The 21,247-nt window shown below is 38.5% G+C and overlaps 2 protein-coding genes across 2 annotated transcripts in view; both read right to left on the bottom strand.

The window, feature by feature from the left end:
- Positions 1-13,260, bottom strand: part of LRP3 (LDL receptor related protein 3) — a 43,271-nt gene extending 30,011 nt beyond the window's left edge. Inside the window, exon 1 of the mRNA XM_019473017.1 lies at positions 13,226-13,260. Coding sequence (XP_019328562.1) covers positions 13,226-13,260 — 35 coding nt within the window. The remainder of the gene's footprint in view (positions 1-13,225) is intronic.
- Positions 13,261-13,553: 293 nt separating this feature from the next.
- WDR88 (WD repeat domain 88) overlaps positions 13,554-21,247 on the bottom strand; it is a 27,574-nt gene continuing 19,880 nt past the window's right edge. The window contains 1 exon segment of the mRNA XM_019473016.1: positions 13,554-13,704. Within this exon segment, the coding sequence (XP_019328561.1) occupies positions 13,554-13,704 (151 nt within the window).

Here is a 21,247-nt window from a genome sequence, read left to right as displayed (position 1 = left end):
TGAACGCGTTGAAGGCTTTAAATCAGATGTCATCGGTAACGTGCACAGGGAGAAGAGCCTCTCTAGTAACTCGGCTGTCCCCGGAGCTCTCCACTCCCTTCAAAGCACGCTGCGGGTCACTCGTCCGAAGGGATGGGACCCAGATCCTTCCAGGCCCTGCCGCGCGTGAAACAAGTAATCTGGTCATACAAACAGGGTTATGTGTCCACAGCAAGTCAACACAACGTGGATCAGTATAAGCGACGTAAAACGATCCTGTTCCACTGAAAACAGACAAAGTCTCGGTTTCCAACAAGCAGCAAGATGACAAAGTTAACTGGGAACTTCATGAGCAGAATAGCAAAACGGTGAAAGATGAAAGATACCCTTGTTCAGGTGACGAACTGCTAAAATGAGCCAGCCCCACTTCACATATTTCCTGAACTTTTCATTGTTTCCCTATTTGCAGGTGCTCACATCCTCCCCCAGAAAACCAGTACCAGCTCCTCTGTTGGTGGCACAGCTTCTCTCTTCCAAGGAGCAAAGCCCTGACAGTGCTGCCGCACTGTTCTGACATGAGCGGCAGCTCGCTGAGCAGCAGTTTAATTCAGCTACAGATACCAACAACAGTACAAAACTCCGTGACAGCACCTTTTCTTAAACTACACAAATGAGGGCACAGTTTAATCCTCCAGGGCAAAGATGAGGTCTTGCTGCATTTCACTATAAACACATTAAAATTTCCCTACATGCTTTGAAAAAATAGCATCTTTGCATTCTGTGGCTGTATCACGAGAGATACCCGAGATGCAGTCTGCGGCTATTTACATCACGAATTCTCCGATCACTAAATTAAATACCGACTGGTAAAATCAACATCACAAAACAAGCAACAGCGTATGTTATTGTACCCAGTTTCCCATGAAAGGGATGTGATTCCCAAGTAAAATTCATATTTAAGGGGTTTCCATCCAACATTAAGGTCTAACTGTGCTAATGACACACACAGAGGAATGCACAAGCACTGGCTGGCATGCCCTCCAGGGCGAGTTGCGGTAGGTGCAATTCAGTTATAAAAACAGGGACTCAGCTACTCTGTCATCGATGGGCCCAGGTTCAGCTCTTCACTCTGACTAGACCTGGTGGAGTGATCGCATCAAAAGGGCGACGTTCCTGAGGAAGAATAAGAAAAGCAAGAGACAGCAGTAAGAGGAACTGGGATGCTGAGGTAAGGCTGAGGTGTTTGCTAACAGTGAACATCACCTTTTAGCAGCACACATACCATGCGTAAAATTCTCACAGAAGAGATCCAACAACATAAATTACAATTGCTATGCTATATTGAAAGCTTTGTGCTGTTTCAAACTTCTGATTGTCATCTTAAAGAGTCAGGTTTAGATCAGGTACTGCCCAAAACCAGGTTAAAAATAAGCACGTGCAAGAATGCTAATAAGCTTGCATAGTAACAGAAGTGGATGTGGGGAGGGAAGCGAGTGGCTGCGGGAGGAGCTGGGTTTCCCGAGCCCATGACAGGTAACTCGTCCAGCTGTTTACATCATCGGGTCTCTCATACCAAAGGCCCATTTGATGCACACCCAGGTACACTTTCGGACAGATATTTCAGATATTTGTTAATTATGTGTGCCACATTGAGGAAGACAGCTGCACAATTCTAAACGTCTGTTTATATGGTTAAAATATGAGAGAAAAGCATACTTAATTTGCCTGGGGTGCCGTGCAGTTCAAAAATATTAATTAGAACTACGATCCTCACTTGCCCATAAGCTCACGAGTGCAATTTTAAACACGCAGCTCAGTTAAACAAATACTTTCAAATGTGTCTACAATAAAACCATTCCACAGAGCTACTCTCATGGCACCGTATCTTATTTAAAATTAATCCACTCAGCAGAAAGTTTCAAAGTCAGATTTGGCCAGGGAAATAGAGAAAAAGACCAAATTATAACATGGGAAAGGAAACACCAGGTAAGAAAAAGGCAGAAATGGATGAGAAAATGCCAGGCCAGGCTGAAACTATTTTAGGGCAATGGTGATGACAGACGCTTTCTGAAGCGCCTACAGGAAGCAGATCGCATTGGACGTAGAAAGCGCATTATAGTCGAAGCACAGACTCGGGTTCCCTTTTGCTGATTCTTATTTGATAGTGAAAAACTTTGGCAGAGTGGTGAAACAGAGGGCTAAGGGCTTTACTGCCTGGAAGCACCACAGTTCATCAAAGGACATCTCTCAGCACACTGAGATACTGCTTTAGGCCTTTTTATTTCAACAATATAAAGTGTGGCTACAGTAGTATCTTGGGGGTTCAGGTGATCCTTATCCTCGCTGAGCTACAGACTTGCGCCTCATCTTAGCAGCCCTTTGATGGAATTATAGTAATTGTAATTCACATTTGTCTGTCACTCTGGATCTCAACAGATGTGTAATGGATGACTGGCCTGAGGATCAATAGTTTCACATCTTGTCTACTCGGGATGAGAGAACCGGATGTTAAAATAAATACTTGTACTATGCTAAAGAAGTAGAAATAATAAGCAGATCGATAAAAACAAAGTTTACCCGTAGGTGAGAAGGCCCCGCACGCAGCACGGAGGGGATCTGGCTGTTCTGCAGATGCAGCCTGCTTTACAAATACATGTGTCTGTGCGCTTTTTAAGTAGCATAATAAATCACACAACATTTTCCACAACTAAATTCTTCCTAATCTAACCAGACAATTCTTAAATCTTTAATAGGCCCATGATTGTAAAATCATTTCGTCTCGGTTTTTGAGCAGTAATCTTCAAATTACGGGTCTGTAACAGCAATAATGGAATGTGTCATAAAAGAGTTTTTCCTCAGTGAGTCTATTATTGTAATAAAATAATGTATCTAGCCACCTCTACATTCTGCATTAACCCTTTTTATGATAATTATGAGTAAAGTGCATTTCTCATTTCCATTAAATAATATCCTTGCATCTCACTGAAACAGTAGACTATATAGGACTGAAAGCAAAGAGACAGATGCACGTTCTTTTTTAGCAGATTCTACCCATGCCACTAACTTGTTGTTAAGATAAAACCCACTCAGTTTAAGAATTATTCATATACTTTGGTGTTCATGTAAACCTAACTTAAAATTCCGAGGCTGGATTTTCAGTCACACACTTTTGTGTTCACAGAAATATATGTACAAATGAGAAAATTATATATGAAATTACATGTACATATGCTTCAGCATCTACTGGCATAGGGGAATTCATGATCATATTACAACATCCACACAAACACCTTGAAAACATAACCAGCAGAACCCATTCTAGGTGCTCTACTTCAGGATGATTTGCAGATCATTTTAAAACTACTTTAAGAGTTGCGCCAAGCTAAACCATCACTGCAAGCCAAGCGTCAAACCTTCATACCTTATTTTAGAACATGTGATACAGAGATGGCTCTAGGAAATTTCATTAGTAGAAGTTATACGTTATATACGCTGGAGCTATAGACACATTCAGTCATTTTAATGCTTCTGACAGAATTGGATCACAAAAAAATCATGTAACACCACCAAAATAAAGTTCTGATAAAGTTTTACCGAGTGTAATCAAAAGATACTACAAGTTATTTTTTAAAATATGCAGTAAAAAGATGAAGACATCATAAAATGATTCGCAATGTTGACAAAGAGATTATGGATTTCATCAATATTAGTACTAAGAATGTTAAAATAGCTTGGAACCTTATCCTGTCCATGTGAGTAATCTCTGTCTTAGTCTGACTACACGTAATTTTATTGCATTTTCCACATCAGTTCCCTCTGTATCTAATTTTTTGTAAGTCATAAAAGTTTATGCTTCTTTTATAAGCATCTCTCTCTTTGGATTAATTTGGTTGAGATTTCTTTAAACTAAGACTATAATTTTACCTGTTCCACAAGTTCTTTCTATGTGTTTATCTTTTTCACCATAAATTAGTTTCAATGCAAAGATAGCACATACAGAGTTTTGTAGATAAGCAAGCCTGCAATCCCATATATTTTAATGACCGCTGTTCTCTTTTGGAACCTGGCATTAAAGAAAAGTTGGTTAGAAACATTAGGTGTGGTAACATGCATTATTTGTCTCAATCTCACATAGTTTACCACCAGTTATTTTTACAAGGGTTCATATTGCACCACAATACACCACTATCTGCCTGGATTTAATAAGGTTTACATTTAGTGACAACTGCACTCTCCCTGAAAGGGAAGAAAATTCTCAAGGGTACTTTGCTGCACTGTCTCTAATGCTATTCGTGTCTTGATCCATTATAGATCATTGCTAAACTTCACAGAGAACTATTTTCCTTACTCTTCTTTAGGAATTTCTTATTCATGTATTCTATGAAGAGCTGAAAAAACCCTGTTGTAATTCACATTCATTTTATGAAATGTGATGAGAATAAACAACTTGGTATTACAGGAAAGTGAATCCAAATTGTTTGATGGAGAAATGCTATAATAAGATCACCAACGTACAGGCGTTCTTCCAAATAGAGCGCAAAGCTGTGATATTCCTCTGTGACACTCTGAATGTTCAACGAAATCCTGAATTTGTATCAAGCAGACCAGATTATGAGTAGCAATTACATTAGGGTAATTGCTTGAAAAATAAAATAAAATCATTCTCTCTTGAAAGGGTTCAGTTGTCTTTGTAACTACTATCAAGGCAGCATTAATTGCATCTTAATTTTTTTTATACTTGTAACTTAGCTCTCTTAAAAAACCTGAAGGTCTACATAACCTGCTCCATCAAGTAAATTAGGCCTTGTTTTTATTTAAGTTATTGAGATCAGAGTTTTGAAGCATGCAGCATAAATACAGAAGAAGATTAGAATTGTCTTTGTTTCTAATCCTTACAGAAATAATTTGAGGAAGTTTATCAGAGTTCCTTATCAAAATCGTTGAGCTGCACTTTATCAATAAACTCCACCGGACAGCAAGTCATTCTGGACACCTGAAAGAGACAAAGCCAGGCCAAGGCCAGCACTGTTTCATTTCTCTCTTATTTTTGCCTTTAAATATTTTCAGCGTGATTCAGTTTTAGAAGTATAATCTCATGGTACTGTTTTATGCCAGCAATTATGTCAATTGTTTCACGAGGCTCTCATCTACCACCTGCCAATATACACACCTCATAGCCTGCAGCACACTCCCCGGCTCTGGTTCCCGGGATCCTTTGAGCACCTTCCCAGTCCTGCTACGTTGCACAGAGGTGCTGCAGCTTACACAAGTACAATGAGTTCCTACCAATTTATTTCACTTGTGACTCCACAGTAAAAGGCTATTTCAACACCACACCACACCTCCTACCTCCCCGGTGACTTTATCATTTAATAACTGTATTTGGATTGATTTAAACTGTAGTGATGCTAGTTTTTATTATCTGCATACTGGAAAAGCACTGCAAGAGAATAGCGAGTCCCCTGATCTACTAAGATGCTAAATCGATTTCTCTCTTCTGCCCATTGCTTCATATCTATTGACGAGCTGAGTTTGGATGATTTAATTTAGTTTATGATAAATCCTTTTATGCTTTGGTTATGTTAGGGTCTTACTCTCTCTGATAGCTGGAGTCATTAAAGGATTTACTATTCTCCTTGACATACAAAATCTTTGGTAAATGAGTGCTAAAGTAACTCAGAAGTGAGTCTCTTCTGCTTGTAAATGACAGAAGAGCAATGCCAAAGTAAGGCTGAATCATGTTTTCAGATTCCCCTTCACATACAGAAATTCAGGGAAATAATGGGCTCAGTAAGGCCTGAAGTTGTCTTTATTACTTTACTTCTTTCCTACAGAAGAAAATGAAACAAACTATCAATACATTCTTAGCCAAACATACACTAGCTGCATGAATTCCTACAGACTTATTTTAGAATTTAAGTAGGAGATCAAACAGATTGGAATTAGAAACATGAAAGCTCCTCTAAGTCACAGGACGTATACAGCGAATGTGCATTAAAACTATCTCCTAGTGAGAGAACAAATATTTTCTTTGCTCAGTATGCATATTGTTATCAAAGCAGATGAAAATAGCCACGAGATTGCTCAGCAATGTGCTTCCAGCCTCCAATTCTGTTTAAAAAAAAAAAGAACAGAAATTAAATAAGGTGTTGCATGCAATCAGGCATATCTAAAATTGAGCATACATGGAAAAGCAAAACATGTAATTAGGACTGAACAGACACCTTCAAATGAGTTCAGTGACTGGCTTTTGCACTGTGTGGAGAAGGGCTGGACACAACTGCAACGCAGATGGAGAGGCTGCAGAGCAGCTCCCCCTGTCACGCTACCCTGTAGTGTTCCCATTGCCAGCCTAGAAAATGCTCTCTGGTGTAACATTGCCCATTGGCTGGGAACACTAATAATATTTAGAGCTGTCTTCCATCCATTCTTATGACTGGGAAACTTGTGCAAAGACTTCAGACTGATATACATTAGCCAGAGCATGACGTTCTGCAAGCTGGCGTTTGAGGAATGGTGCGGTGTGTAACTCGCAGCTGGTGCTCTGCCAGTGCCACCTGCAAGCACTGGGGTAAAAATCACTGCAATACCCGCAGTACAATTCTCAGCTGGACTCTAAGCACTGCAGCAATTCCACTGTAAACTGAATATAGATATAGTCTATACTATCCAGTATACTTATTATAGACTGCCATTTTACTTGCATCCAATTAGCAGTTCAGCAGGAAAAGCACAACAGAGGGTAAGGATAACCAGGCTTCTCATGTTTCATTGACAAATATTTTTTCATTTTTTTTCTACTACTCATTGTGTTACCAATACCCAAAATGTAGCTGCTATGGCTACTCTTTCTCATTAAAATTTGGTCCAGATACTTCCTTAGAGGCTTTGCTTGGTCCTAGAGAATGTAACTTGGTTCCATCTGTCCAAGGGGTTGTCGCCAACACTGATTTATGGCTTCATTTCCCTTAAATGTCTACTATAGTTATATTTTTAAGGTTCCAGTGGCATGTTTTTGAGTATAAATTTCTGTTAAACCCATTCTGCACAAAGCATTGCACTTCTTACTCACTGCAATACCCCACATAGTTTTAAAAGTCCTAATGATTTTACAGTATGAGAGTGTCCTTGGAATCAGCTAAAATCATTATTACTAACAATTCTTCCACATCTTTTTCTCTAAGTTCTCAAGACATATTCATAGCACAGTGATTTTTGGGTTCATAAACAGGCAAATTACAGCTTATTTCCCAAATGCTTGCAAAGCTCTTCTTAACATGCATAGACAGAAGACAGAGCAAAAATTTGGAACTATGCATCAGTGAGGCTGTTGCACAGGAAGAATGAGAAAGTATGTAAAGGAATGCATGAGCTCACCTACAAAATTCTCCCTATTTTTCACAGGGATAATACAGCCAGACTCACAGTATTGTATTAACAAGGACATAAGGATGACAATGTATTGGCTCATCAGGACAATAATCTGTTCAGCTAATTTCACTAAAAGCCAAAGCAAGTTTAAAGCACCAGGAAACAGAAATACCAACATGTGCTCACATGTGAATGTCAGATCATTATGCAGACTGTGTGCCAATACTTGCCACAAAAGGGGTACAGGAAATGTCAAATCCGTCGCTACTAAGTCACGAGGTATGTTTCCACGATACAAAAAGCTCTGCTCTCTTTGCTGTGTCACACTGAATAAACAAACACTGTCTCTCTGGCACCTCAGTGATTCTACCAACTGCTAGCAGCAACAGCAAGAATGGGTATTTATCATGTAAACAGTGTCCCAAACAAAAACTGGAAGCATGTCATCAGGGATGGTGGGCTAGTAGCTACAGATAGGAAATTATACCTGCCCTGGAGGTGTAATGATTTTGTCTCTGTCCCTTGCTGCTTAGGCTATTTTTTAGTATTGCACAGTGTACAAAACCTCTAAAAAGTAAAAGCCGTCTGAAGCATGCAAGTGAACTCTGATTAATATAAAACCGAGTAACATTTTGACAAATGAGCATGCTAATTCAGACCACTGAAAGAGATGAAGAAAACAAAAAAACAGGATAAGCATAAACCATGGAACAAAACTCATGTCAGATTTGCAGAAGAATCAAAGCTGCTTCAACCTTCAGTGGAGCTTAAAACCATGAAAAGTCAGATTTTCTTTTGCGTAAAGAAAACCCCATAATCCAATATACCCTTTAACTATGACTCGGTCGGCGCAGCAGAGCTATGGATGCCAGTTGTACGTTCTGACCAAAGCACGTAAATAGAAGAGCCTGTGGTAAATGGGCTGAAGAATGTGAGGGAAAATCATTGCAACAATTGTATAAGAACTACATCATAAGAAAATAGCTGAATGAACAAGACAGCAGCCCTGTGGATTCATACACACATAGTCTACAAGTGTGCGGGGGGAAAAATTGATACAAAGTGGTTAGTGTCACTAGTCTTCCAACCAGAAGCATCTTCAGGGGAATGCATATTAAATGGATGTAAGAGACAAAACAAGGAGTGAAGGAGAGGAATTGATAGGTAAGTGGAATACTACTTGAGTGTACTTTGGGGGAGAAAAAGAAAAAAAAAAAATAAGAAAGAGTATGAGGAGTATTAAAACTGTTTTAAGAGAGCATAGATACTTGTTTTCACAAAGCTTTCAAGAGATTTTTGAGAAATCCTTTGCACGATTTAAGACCTGGACTATGTAACTGTACACATTGTTATAATACAACATCATATGTAAATACGATGCCAAACAGAGGCGGCAAAATATTTGTCAAAAATTGAAAGACAAAGTCAAGGAAAATATGAGAAAATTCCTGCCCTTGCACTTCCCTTTTTCTGAAGGTAGAGTCATCCGAGATCCTCTTTCATATGCATCAACCTCTCGCATGGGATCAATGGCACTCCCCTGAGCTGACGTTTGTTTATTTATCCTTGAGGACAACAGTAGCATGGCTGCATGCACTACTGCCCCGAGATGTTATCCCTTCCCAGAATATTTACATGGCTGTCAAAACATTCCAGTTATTCCCTTAATTGAGTGAAGGTGCCAGACAGAGAAGCCAACTAAATTAACAAAAAAATACTATTTTAACAGAAATAAGGAAATAAAATTGAAAAAAAATTGCAATAGAATAACTTAAGATCATATCCACCAGTATCTGGAGTAGTAGGCAGATGAACGGGAATGTTACAAAATGGTACCTACTTAAAATCAGAATTATGTGAAGGTAACTTTATCTTTCCTAAATATATCATTTCTGTACAGAGTTCTCAGTCTGGGAAATCTCAAAAGTAAACAAAGGGGCTGGAGGGGGAGGAGGAGAATACTGCAACAGGCAAAAATAATAAAAAAACATTTATACATGCGTTTCTCTGTATTTATAGATTACACATTTATAAATTCTCTTAAACAGAAAGCAGTCAAGCTGGTAGACAGAACCAGCAGGGTCACAAATTCTAAATCAAAAGTAGCTAACAGAAAAGTACTTTGATCTTGTACAGATTTGAGAGGAGTTCAGGGTAATGCAATATACATACCACAGAAATTCCCATGATACCCAGACTGGCATATGCATTTACAGCTATCAGTGTTCAAATATCCTTCATTATAGCACTTTTCCCCATGGCAGCATATTCTTTGGTTTGTCCATGTTTGGGGAGGTGCTGTGAAGATTAAATCAGTTTTAAAACCTATTTGAATAAAAGAATAAGTATTTATTTATACTTAAATTTGTATTCATTTTGTCAGAATCATTTATAGACAGGTTGATTTTTCAGTTAGTAACTCAACCAACCAGTTGCTTTAGAAGTTCACTATAATTAGCTTTTATGAATCTATCATTATTCACAGACCATCTTGGAACAAATGAACAAAAATATTTTTAAGCATTCATGTTGTTGAGTACGAAGAATATGGCAGATCATATATCATTTTCATGCAACTTAGGAAAATCTATGCATTTTAAAATATCATTCTGCTACAGTAACTTGTCAACTTTCAAAAGTGACAGTAATTACAATAATTGTTATTTTTTATCTTACTTATGCAATGCTCTTCTGCTCTAACCACAAAAAAATAGTGTTAGTTATGTCCATAAAAATGGCATTGTACTAGCTTGGAAAAAAAAAAATAGTGATCCAAAGAGATAATATTTAATACCATTGTTTCATTAGCCAACATGCCATTGATCCATTTCCACAGCCACAGGTGTAGCAATCACAAATTCAATTCTTCTTGTCTCTCCTATTGCAAAGAACTTTTGTATTCTGATTAGTTCATTTGTTCTCAATCCTATGTTCACTGAACTTAATGGCAAAGCAGCACCCATGGATTGCAATGATACAGAGGTATGAATCACAAAGGTTTCCTATTTCTCAAAAGCGAGGCACGCTAGCAAGTATGTAGCTACCAAGCAATTTTAAATATTTCACCCCATGTCTATAGATTTACTGAAAGTACAGTAATCCCAGTTGGAAGCAATTACAATTACTCACTGCAGTGCCCACATTTAGCTCGGCACAAGTCTAGCTGTATTTGTGGGCAATTTACTTGATGCATTCCAGCACAGAAAGGCTCATTAGAATTTCTGCAAAGCTCTGTAACATCCAGAGTTCAGGCGACAAAAAGTTAATGCAAAAAACATTAATGATACATAAATCTTGATGTGCAAGCATTGACAATTTTAATATTACCACAATGTAACTTTGTTTCAGAAGTATTTGTATTTACTGAATAAGGTATGCTCTCTTCCTTACGGGCAATTTTCACTACGGTGGTCATTACTGAATATTCTTCCTGAAGTTCTTCACAGGGAAGAACAGACACAGAGCAAAGATCTGGATCAACTTCAGATTGTACAGTACCAACCAAGAGCTCTGCAGCCAAATTAGCTATGATCAGTGTCAGGCAGGCCTAAAGCCAGTGGTGCCAAGACAGCCCCAAATCTATTTTTATGCTCTCCTGAGGGCCCCGCGTTCAGAGTTGCTGAAATACAGAAACCAGCAGCAGTTGCATAATCAATTTAAGTGAAATCATTTGGAAATTATTAAGTCAGAGATTCAACAAGATGGTATCAAAAGAAGTGAGTAAATCCTTCTCTTATTTCTAGTCATGTAACACCGAATTTGGACCACTGCATCTAAACTACAGTGTTAGGTCTGTAGCACCTTTTTAAGAGACATGCTAACTCATAGCAGTCTTGGGCTCTAATCATTCCAAATTTGTGTTTGCAACTACTTATTCATTAATTCTCCCCTAATCTTCCAGGTTCTGCTTCCACAGACCGCAGCCAGAGAGACTGCCAGAAGAAATAGCAATTGACCGCATGGAAAATAATATTAAAGGAGCACATGAAGTTCACCCTGTTCTTGCCATCTTAGAACAGGGGCAGATTTTGGCCATGGCAACCAAGGCAGTATACTCATTTTGACCAAGTGCCCCAAGTTAACTATTCACCGAACGGCTTATTTTTCTGGGTAGTCAAAGAACTGCAGGACACAGAGACCTGTATATCTTTTCGGCCGGTTAGAGTCGAGAAGTAAAAGTCCTGAGCACTTTTTTTTGTTATTCAATATGCAAATCTTACATACTCTAGTTTCACTTAAGGAATTTGCTAGAAATACCTTGGATAAATTTTCTCAGGCAAAAGAAAAGGATGCCATGTGATAATGGTACCTGAACAGTCTGCATAATCCTAATCTTCATCACACACGTGTGTGCAGTTATAGTGATAAGGACACACAGCTCTTACACTTTAAAGGACATTCTATTAGAAAACAAAAGAACAAACTTTAGAACTCAGCTAATATAGATAATACAAGGATTGGGTTTGGGTTGCTTTAAAGGTAGGGAAATAATAGGATATTGGTACCCTGGCTCAATTAAGATAATGCATCGATGCATTATTTATTATGTAAAGATAACCCAAATGACCATGAGAGGCACTGAATAAAAGAGCATAACCCATACCAGGGAAAAAACTGAGTGATTCTGTTTTGCCTAAAAATGACACACAAATTAAAGGAAGTCTAGTACTGAAAACAACAGCCACTTAGGGCTGGCCAAACAGAACTGACTTAACATGTTATTTGACAATTTCTGTAACTGACAGTAAATATTTATTCTAACAGAAAAGCACTATATATAATATAATTCATGAGAAATAAACACACAAAGTTAATTGAATAGTTTATATCAGACATTTTTCCAAAAATAAACCCAATTCCATAATAATTAGGGACACTGTAATAAATTGTTTCTGGGCTATGACGTTCTAGTATGTTCATTCAGCGAGATATGTCAAATGAAATTATAGGTATAAATGGTCATATTATTTGCTCTTATGATAGTTTCGACCATTACATTTTGCTATCATGGGAGAAAAAGAGACAAAGATTTTTAATGTATATAGTATACATACTAAAAAGCACATTTGTTTAAAAAAATCATCCAGAAACAGTACCTAATCAACCTTTATGTCATAAAAAAGCTGTAATTCAGATGACAATTTAAAAATACTTCTTGTGTTAAAATATTGTCAAGAGATTTTCAGAAAAACTCAGCACTCAACAGTTTCCATTGACAACAATGAGAGCTCAACACATGCTCTGGCAGGAATAACGTGAGGGCTAATTGTGTTTAGTCATATGTAAGTAAAGAATAATCATAAATACTACAGCAGATAAGGACAGACCTTGTTGTTTTGATGGCACTGCACAGTTAATAACACAGGAAAAACTCTACCCACACAGCTTGGCTTGATTCATCTTTTCCTCCCTTCATTATGAGTCAGATTCTTTATTATCTTTTTATTGAATGAAAACCTGACTACAGCGCAGTCAGTGGGAGTTTTGCCATTGACGTCAGTGAGGTCAATTCTTGATTACCTCACCAGCTAATATTAAAAATATTCTTGTATATTTAAACCTTAATTATAGCTTAACTACAGTTTTTTGAAGGAAATAAAAGACCTGTTGCAAAAAGGAAGGACAGATGCCTCCCTGTTTCATATACCTCAGGTGTTATCTTTCAAATGACTTAAAACAGAGGTAAGTTGCTGGCCCTCCTGTTGTTGCTGAATGCATTATAACTTGCATGTTGGCCCTTCCAATGAGTGAAACAGAAGTTCCCACAACCACGTTAGTAGTACGTGTGTGCCCGTGCAATCTTACATCTCCAGGATTAGAAAAGCAGCGTCCTGGAACAAAGCTCATGTAGATGAACCCAGAGCAAAGCACTCACCTGCAGGGATCATGCTGCAGGTTCCACAGCCCCATCTGCAATGTCTGCACCTCACTACCTTAACCATAATGAGAGAGATGTACAGAGATTGAGCAGAGACCACAGCCGTTAATAAATACCTTCAAAATATACTAAATTTCAACTCATTTGAGGATTGAAAGGCTCTTTAGCTGAAAAGGAACGTTACATGTAGGAGGCCTTAACATTGTAGATTTTATTTCATAGATGTAAACAACACTTGCCCTTTGCTCAAGGTAATTGTTTTTAAAATAGTTCTCAAAATGAACAATAAGGCTATATACATGTAACAGAGTTTTAGGCAACATTTTTACAGGCATGTGTTTCTTACTGCAAAGTCCATTTTCACACCACCTGGATCACACTTAGGATACGGGTCTCCTGTGATAACAAACTTATCACACTTAGGATACGGGTCTCCTGTGATGACAGGCTGCATATCTTTCAAATCTATACTGCTCCTACACAAAAACAAGATATAAAAATTAATTTTTAGGTATACACATTTGTTAATCCATTTATAAGTTATTGGAATAGAAATAGAAGGTTAAGCTGAAAATAAACTGAATTGTAATGGCTTCACCATCTAATAAAACAAATCCAAATTGCCAAGGTAGGCAATTTAAATTTAAAACACGAGAAGTTAAAACACCTTCAAGAAAGTAAACTTCTGAACATGAGCCAAGCATAGCTAATGAAATAACATTTTTCAGAGTGATCAAAGAACATCTCCAAAACTGCCTCACTTCTCCCGCTGGTCCCACAGAACCCCACGTTTTGCAGCCATGGATTTCAGCTTTTTGGATGAAAAATTCTTCATTTTGCTGCAGGAAGGCACACAACTTGCAATTTTCTAGCTAACTTGTCTCCCTGCTTGAAGAATCTTGGTTTTCACTCTGAACTGAAATACAGCCAAGCTTTTAAAAACTTCCCCCCGCCTCCCCCCCCCTGTTCAGGTGTACTTACAAGCTGGGTTGACTGGAGAACGGAGCAACACAGGTCCTAAATGGGAAGAATCTAAATTGCTCAGTGCCCGTCTCTTTCTTTCTCTGCTGCTGCCCTCTGTTGTGTTTTCTGTCTTTTAAGTGACATTCTATGGGATATCTATCTCTAAGTTCACAGGCTGGTTTTACCTCCATAAAGGTCTGCACTGTAAATATCAATAGCAGAATACATACGACAGACTGATCTGGTGGGTGATGGGGGCAAGTCACTTTAATGTCATTGCTTATTGAGAAGAAAGTGTCTTATTTTGTAAGAACAGACAAAACCTTACAACAAGCCTACAAGTAACAAGTATCATTTCTGCAAATTACTTACAAATTAAACCATCCATCCCAGTATTTTCTACAAGCAGCAAAGCAATACCTGGAAAATGTCTTTGTTTTCCAATATGCAGACTACAGTATCCCAAACAGGTCCCCCTGCCCCACAAAGTTCAGAGCTGACATATTACACTCTGGCATGACACATACATCACATCACATTCTACAGGCATGACACCATTTAACTGGACATGCCTGTTGAAGCATGACACATCACAGAACAGCATGTCAGGAAATACGAAAGGGCACTCTCACAAACTGGGGTTAACAGGCACTGTGGCTTCACTCGATGTTTTCATCAAATGTTTTCACCCAAATCTTTGTGAATAACATGCAGGCAGCAATGCCAGCTCACAGGCAAACTGGAAAATATCTTCCCCTAAGCCCATAGTCACTGCTGCAATAAACAGCCACTAAACATCTGACTGCCTCTAATATTTTCCTTCTTTAGGCAACTGTCCCTATGATAAGGATGTCTCCAACATGCACATCTGCCTGCAGGAGTCACTTCACTTTTTCCTATTCACAGACATGGAGAAATGAAAAATTAAATTTGATCAGGTCTGTATGTGAGAGTTCAAGACCCCGAGCTGGAAATCACTAGAGGCTGGTAGGGTATTCTGGCAAAATATCACTGCATGTTTGCCCTATGCTTATGTTCTGCCCTAGGTGTGCTATCGGCCACGGTTATAGAGAGGACAGTGGGCTAGATGCACCTTTGGTCTGATTCAATTTGAGTATAGTTACTTTCTTATGTTAAGTGATACTTAACATACTCAACTTCATTGAGTCAGTAGCACGGAGCCACCACGACTGCGATAAGTTCTGGATACAACTTCACAGAACAAGCTGGTTATGAAACTCCTAGGAAAATTATTAGTGACAACAGCACAGGAGTTAAAGATCTTCCGGAGCAATTCCTTCCACTTTGAGAATTCTTTAAAATATCAGACACTGGCTTTTTATTTCACCATTTCACATTATTTTTATATAAATGCTAAGCTGTTGAGATTCTACTTCATGTGTTATTCTTCTATAGCACCTTGATAGAATCTCAGCAGCTGATTCTCAGAAACAGGTTAGTTTTGTGCTCCTAATTCAGCTATAAATCAATAACAGGTACAAATTATGGAGTTTTGCCAACTGTCTAAGGTAAAAGATTATTAAAAATATACTTACCAGGATAACCTAAATTTATCACCCTACAGCTCCTTAGAGCTACTGTATATGCTGTGGTTAAGGCAAATAAAGTATGCCAATATATCATCTTTTTCCACCACTGGTGTACACCTTACGCATGCAAGTCAAATATTAAGTGTTCAAATTATGTCAGTTAGACACCAAAAGCGTGTCTCAGCAGCAGCTGAGAACAAAGCTAGAATCTAAGCTGACCCCTCTCAAAATGTAGTTCCTGGGCTTTAAAAGTCACTTGGCCCAATCCAGAGCTCTGTAAAGCAGTGTTATTTCAATAGTTTAATCTCCTGTTTAAAAAATAAATACTCTCATGAGAACACATTTTCCAGTGATGTAGCTGCTGTTAGAAAACAAAAGGAAACATACTTTATTTGTGAATATACAGGCAGTCAGATTCCTTGTTTCTCTCTTTCTCACCTCAGTAAATTCGCCACCACTGGGATAAAGCATGAAAAGCTGCTAGAATGCAAAATTCTCTTCCAATGACATACATAAAAAGGTATTTTATTTATTCATCCAAAGTTTATTTTTAAGGCTTTCATAAAAGCCCGGAACTATGGTCTTTTCTATTCCAGATGGAAAGTGTTTTATTAGACTAATTCAAGACAAGGCTTTACTTTCAACTCATAACTCATGAGAATGTCACATGAAAACCATTAAGCAGGTTCAGGCCAGAGCACTGCTATACCTGGTTCATGCTGGAGTCACTTGACCAAGTTCTTTTGGCATGTATTTTGCATGTTTAGTATTTAAACCATACAAGAGGACGTCAAAGGCAGGTGTCATATAAACAGTCACTGAATATCCAGAGGCAACATATTTAATTACAAAACCTCTGCCTTTCTAAACTGAAGGTCTTTTTGCCAAGATTGAGACTGCAGTGTACTACAGTGGGGCTTTGGTTACAGACTACGTGTGAACAATCCAGAGCCTCCTGACCCGTTCGTGAATCCATGCCTCACGTATTTTGTCCTTGCCCACACAAGCTAGAAAATTAAGGTAAACATGAGTAACAATTAAGAAAACAGAGTCCATGTGTTTTCTTAACGAACAGTTACTGCTCAAGAACTTACACTGTTTACTTCATCCCAAATTTTCAAAGGCAGGTGGATTTGCTCTCCCAGCTTAAATAATAAAACAGTATATTTGCTATTGGCAATTAAATTATTCTTTAGTTCCACCTTAATATGATTTCAGAGATTCATTACAGCTCTAAAAATGTTGAACACTGTATGCTCTGTGGATAAAAGGACCAGAGCACAATTAACAATTCTAGGGATTTGTGTCTATCGCATGAATTGGTCAGGGTCATATGCGAGCTCCTATAATATGCTTTAACAAAAGGTTATAGTTTATCATACTTAACTGGCAAGGATTCCCTGTCTTTACCAGGTGTTAATTTGTTCCATTTGAAGGAGGCAGTCATTATGGGAACATGTCATAAGAAATATGATATGCATCCTTTCTTACAGATTGTGGCCACTTGGATGGGTTTGGCATCCAAAAATAGCATTTTTTACAATTAGAAAGATTTTAAAGTATTTTCTAAATACTTGTCGTAAGCTACCTATTACACCTACCTCTTCTCAGGCTATATCAAGCATATATTGATATAATAATCACACCCCTTCATGTAAAACGTTGCAATATTTTGAGATATTAAAAAAGGAAAAGTATCTTGACAGAAAAATACTGGCCTGTGAAAACATCTATTACATATATTTCTGTAGGCAAACATAAAGTAATCTGAATAGCTAATAAGCACCTTCAACAAAAAGACTAAACAGTCCTACATACTAAATTTTCAAGGAACACCTTTACTTAAACCCTTCAAGAGTTTTATTTGCAAGTTGATTTTCTACCCCATCAATGAGATGAAGTCAGTCAGGCCCTTTTTCCCAGAAATAGTCCAAATGCATCTGTGAACATTGCCAGCACTAGTGCAGAGGCTTAGTACCAGCATGACCTAACTGCAGAAAGACTGAACTTACTGAGAGGAAAAATAAAAACATGGTTTCAATAATATTGATTTTATCCAAAAGCTCAAAGTGCTTCATACAACATTAATTAACTCTCCCAGCAACTCTGTGAGATCAGTAAGTATTATTACAATTTTGCAGATGGCAAAAGAGATCAAAAGTTAAGAGCAGTGTGTCCAGAGCCAAACAGCAGCTGAAGAGCAAAGAGCAGGTCTCTTGATGCGCAAGGCCAGTCTGACCAGGCTCTCTCTTCCTTGTTGGGAATTAAACAGATCATGCTTGATTATATGTGTATTTTCAAATACAAAATTGCAAATACCAGTAGCGTAAGGGCCAGGGGGTCTATGAGCCCCACTTGCTGTATTTGAGAGCAACTGATGACATGATTATCTACAGAGTACAACTGCTTTACTTCACTGGTTATTGATGTGATGGTGTAACATTTGGGTGGGGAGTGGGAGAAGGAAGCTTATTCAGATCATGTTAAAATAAAAATGCAAATATTTATGCAAAGACAGCTGTTACTACCTGCTACCTGACAAACCACATATAAGCTTTAATGCAGCTTTAACACTATTGACAAATCTGTAACTACACTTTAGATTTAAGTGGCCTTCATCCGGCCTATTCCCACATGTAAACATAAAAGAAAAAACAAAACCAAAAAACCATACACACTCAACACGCACATTTAGCTTAAGTGTTAGGGATTTGTTTAGTAGTTTTGAACTACCTTAGAAACCTATCCTTGTAGAGTTTCACACGATAAATAATATAGAATCTTTTTGGCATGAGTAGTATTCTGACATTTTAACAGAGGTTTGTTTTTTTATCACATGCATTAAAACACTTTACACAATCACACTGATGAGTAAGTTTCTTTGGTTTCTCGCTCTAGCTCTCAACTTAGGAACTAAATCTTATTTGTAACAGAAGAACAGCTGAAGGCCTTAATCCTCCAAAAACTTTTGTATGGGAGTAGTTTCACTGAAGTTAGCTGGACTGACTGAATAGTCCAGCTGACTACTCCTGCAAGGAAAATGAGTGAGGTGATGTAGCGCTCAGCCAAAATCGAGGGCAATTTCAACAGGTATAGGCACCACTTCCATTTGTGAACCAGAATCTACCCATATTTCCTGTTTGGGGACACTCAAAAAACTCGACCTTTTTGGAGACAGTTGAATTTTGCATGCTCTGTAGACAGCACTTACCCTTCCTCCTTGCAATTGTACACAAAGGACAAAAGGTAGTGCAAAATGTTGGGAAAAGGGAACGAGGAAAGCAAACAGACTTACACCTTTTTAGGCTGACATATTACAGTCTGAAAGTACCCAAAGCCCCTCTGCAAGGAAAAGGCTGGTGGCAAATCTTGGATATAACTGAACACTGAGATATTGTTACTGTCAGCAAAACAGGCAAATCTAAGTGAACTTCACATTGTTGAATTTCTTATTCACGTTGTTACTTAAGTAAGAAATACAGCAAATTGTCCAGCACAGCAGGCCCTTCACCCATACCCTCTGGGCAGCCAGTGAAAGCTCAGTGCTCACATGAAGGGATTTCCCAAATACATATTTAAAACATGCAAGCATGAGCCAAAACAAACAACCTGTATTATGTATTTATATATTAAATCTATGCAAAAAAATATGCCACAGTTCACTCAATTTGCTTAAATATTGGCTTAAAATATTACTTCCTGGGTAAGTATGCAGATCACCCTAGAAATCTGTTACAGAAGGCAGGGGTCCATGTTTGTAACTAATATATAAAAATACGGAGTCACTCTTACAGAATCCAGACGAATCAGGTCTGTGCTCATGAACTGATGCAGATGCCAATTTTGCCCTCCTTCCTCAAACGTTTTGAGGCTTTTTTTAGGGTGCCCATGTTGAAGTACACAGTGACCAGCCCACTCCGGTGCCATCCTGGCTGGCTCATCATGCCATTCCTGCTGATGCATCAAAAAAGAGTGTTAACGATTTTGATACAAACACCTAGATACTCACTAACATTGGTGGTTCCCATCTACAAGCTAAAGAACAGAAACTAGATGGAAACTAGCAGAGTAACAGCACATAGAAATATCCAGAATAAAGAACCCCCAAGTCATCTCTCTCTACTGTGCAAGAGCTGAGAACAAGTCCATTTGATTACAAACAGCATGTCCAAAAACTACCAGAGTATTTGTTTTTCTTTGTTCTTCATTTCAGGCACTATTCTCCTAATGCACAAAAAAAGCTGCAAGTGGAGGAAGTGGGGCCCTAAAAGGAAAGAAAGAAGTGTCCAGCAAGCACCATCCCAACAGCCAAATCCCGAGAGGCTATGGGGTCCACGCGCGGGGAGGCAGGGCGGACACAGACATGCCTCTTCCCTACACACCACCCAGCCAACCCTTTCCTCCAGAGTGGAGTTTGGTCCCGTGGTGTCACTGTTCGCGACTGCAGGATTTATTTGACATTAAAGTGCTGGGTTTTCTTCATACTAAAATTTCACAGGTCCATGGACTCTGCACCTCATCTGTGGCTCAAAATCAGTGCTAGAAAGTTACGTGATTTTGCATCAGCTACAAAGGTCAGAGGAACAGAAACATCCTCACAAGATTTTAATTTTCAAAATTCTTGTTTCCTGCAGGATCCAAAGTGCCACTGGTTGAGGAGCAGTAGGGCACCTGGCTGACATTCACTGCAGCTTCTTTTCCCCAAATCTTCCTTAATTTGCACTTTCCAATTGTCTTAAACTCTAGTTCTTTTTGTTTTCTTTTAGACAATGCCAACCTATGGGAGGTTAATCCCAAGATACTCCTAAATTTTGAAAAACATATTGCAACTTGCAATTATGGTTTACTTATATTTTTCACATATCAAATACTATCTATGTTGCAACTTTACAGTAAATACTTCTCAAAGAAAGATTCCTGCAGGTAAATGTTGTAACCAAAGATGCTCATCGTGGACATTAGACTTACATATTGCATTTGGGGCTACTCACAGCTGTGATTTGCCCGCAGGTCTGAGTCCTGAAAATCTGACCCTCCAAATATGCCAGTGAATCCATTTATTCCCATCACTGCTGTGCGAGCCCAAAAAAATGCCCGAGGATACGGCTGCTAAGCTGGGACTTGTATTAATGGGTTTTAAGCCTTTTGTCTTTAGATCTGAGGATGGATTCTGCCTTTGTTTACAGTAACACAAATTTGGAATAATTTCACTGAACTTGATTCGCAAGCTTAACAGGGCAGGATTTGGCCTTTGATTTTTAAAGATGTCTAGGAAAACCTTCTGTCCCTCTGCTGTGCCACTAATTACATGGAGAACAGCACAGAGCACTTACTACAACTTTCACTTGGAAAAGACAGAATTTATGTAACACAAGCAAGTAAGAAGAGGTGAAAGGTAGGTCTCGGTACCGATGGGTGACAAAAGCCTCAGCATCAGACACCTAGCCAACGTGCACTCAAACTGGGGGGGGGGGGGGGGGGGGCAGGAGAAGAGTTTTTTTTTTAG

This window comes from Aptenodytes forsteri, unplaced genomic scaffold (genome assembly GCF_000699145.1).
Source record: "Aptenodytes forsteri isolate BGI_AS27 unplaced genomic scaffold, ASM69914v1 Scaffold70, whole genome shotgun sequence".
NCBI lineage: Eukaryota > Metazoa > Chordata > Aves > Sphenisciformes > Spheniscidae > Aptenodytes > Aptenodytes forsteri.
The sequence above is the reverse complement of the archived record's forward strand: the minus strand, read 5'-3'. Positions and strand labels throughout refer to the sequence as shown.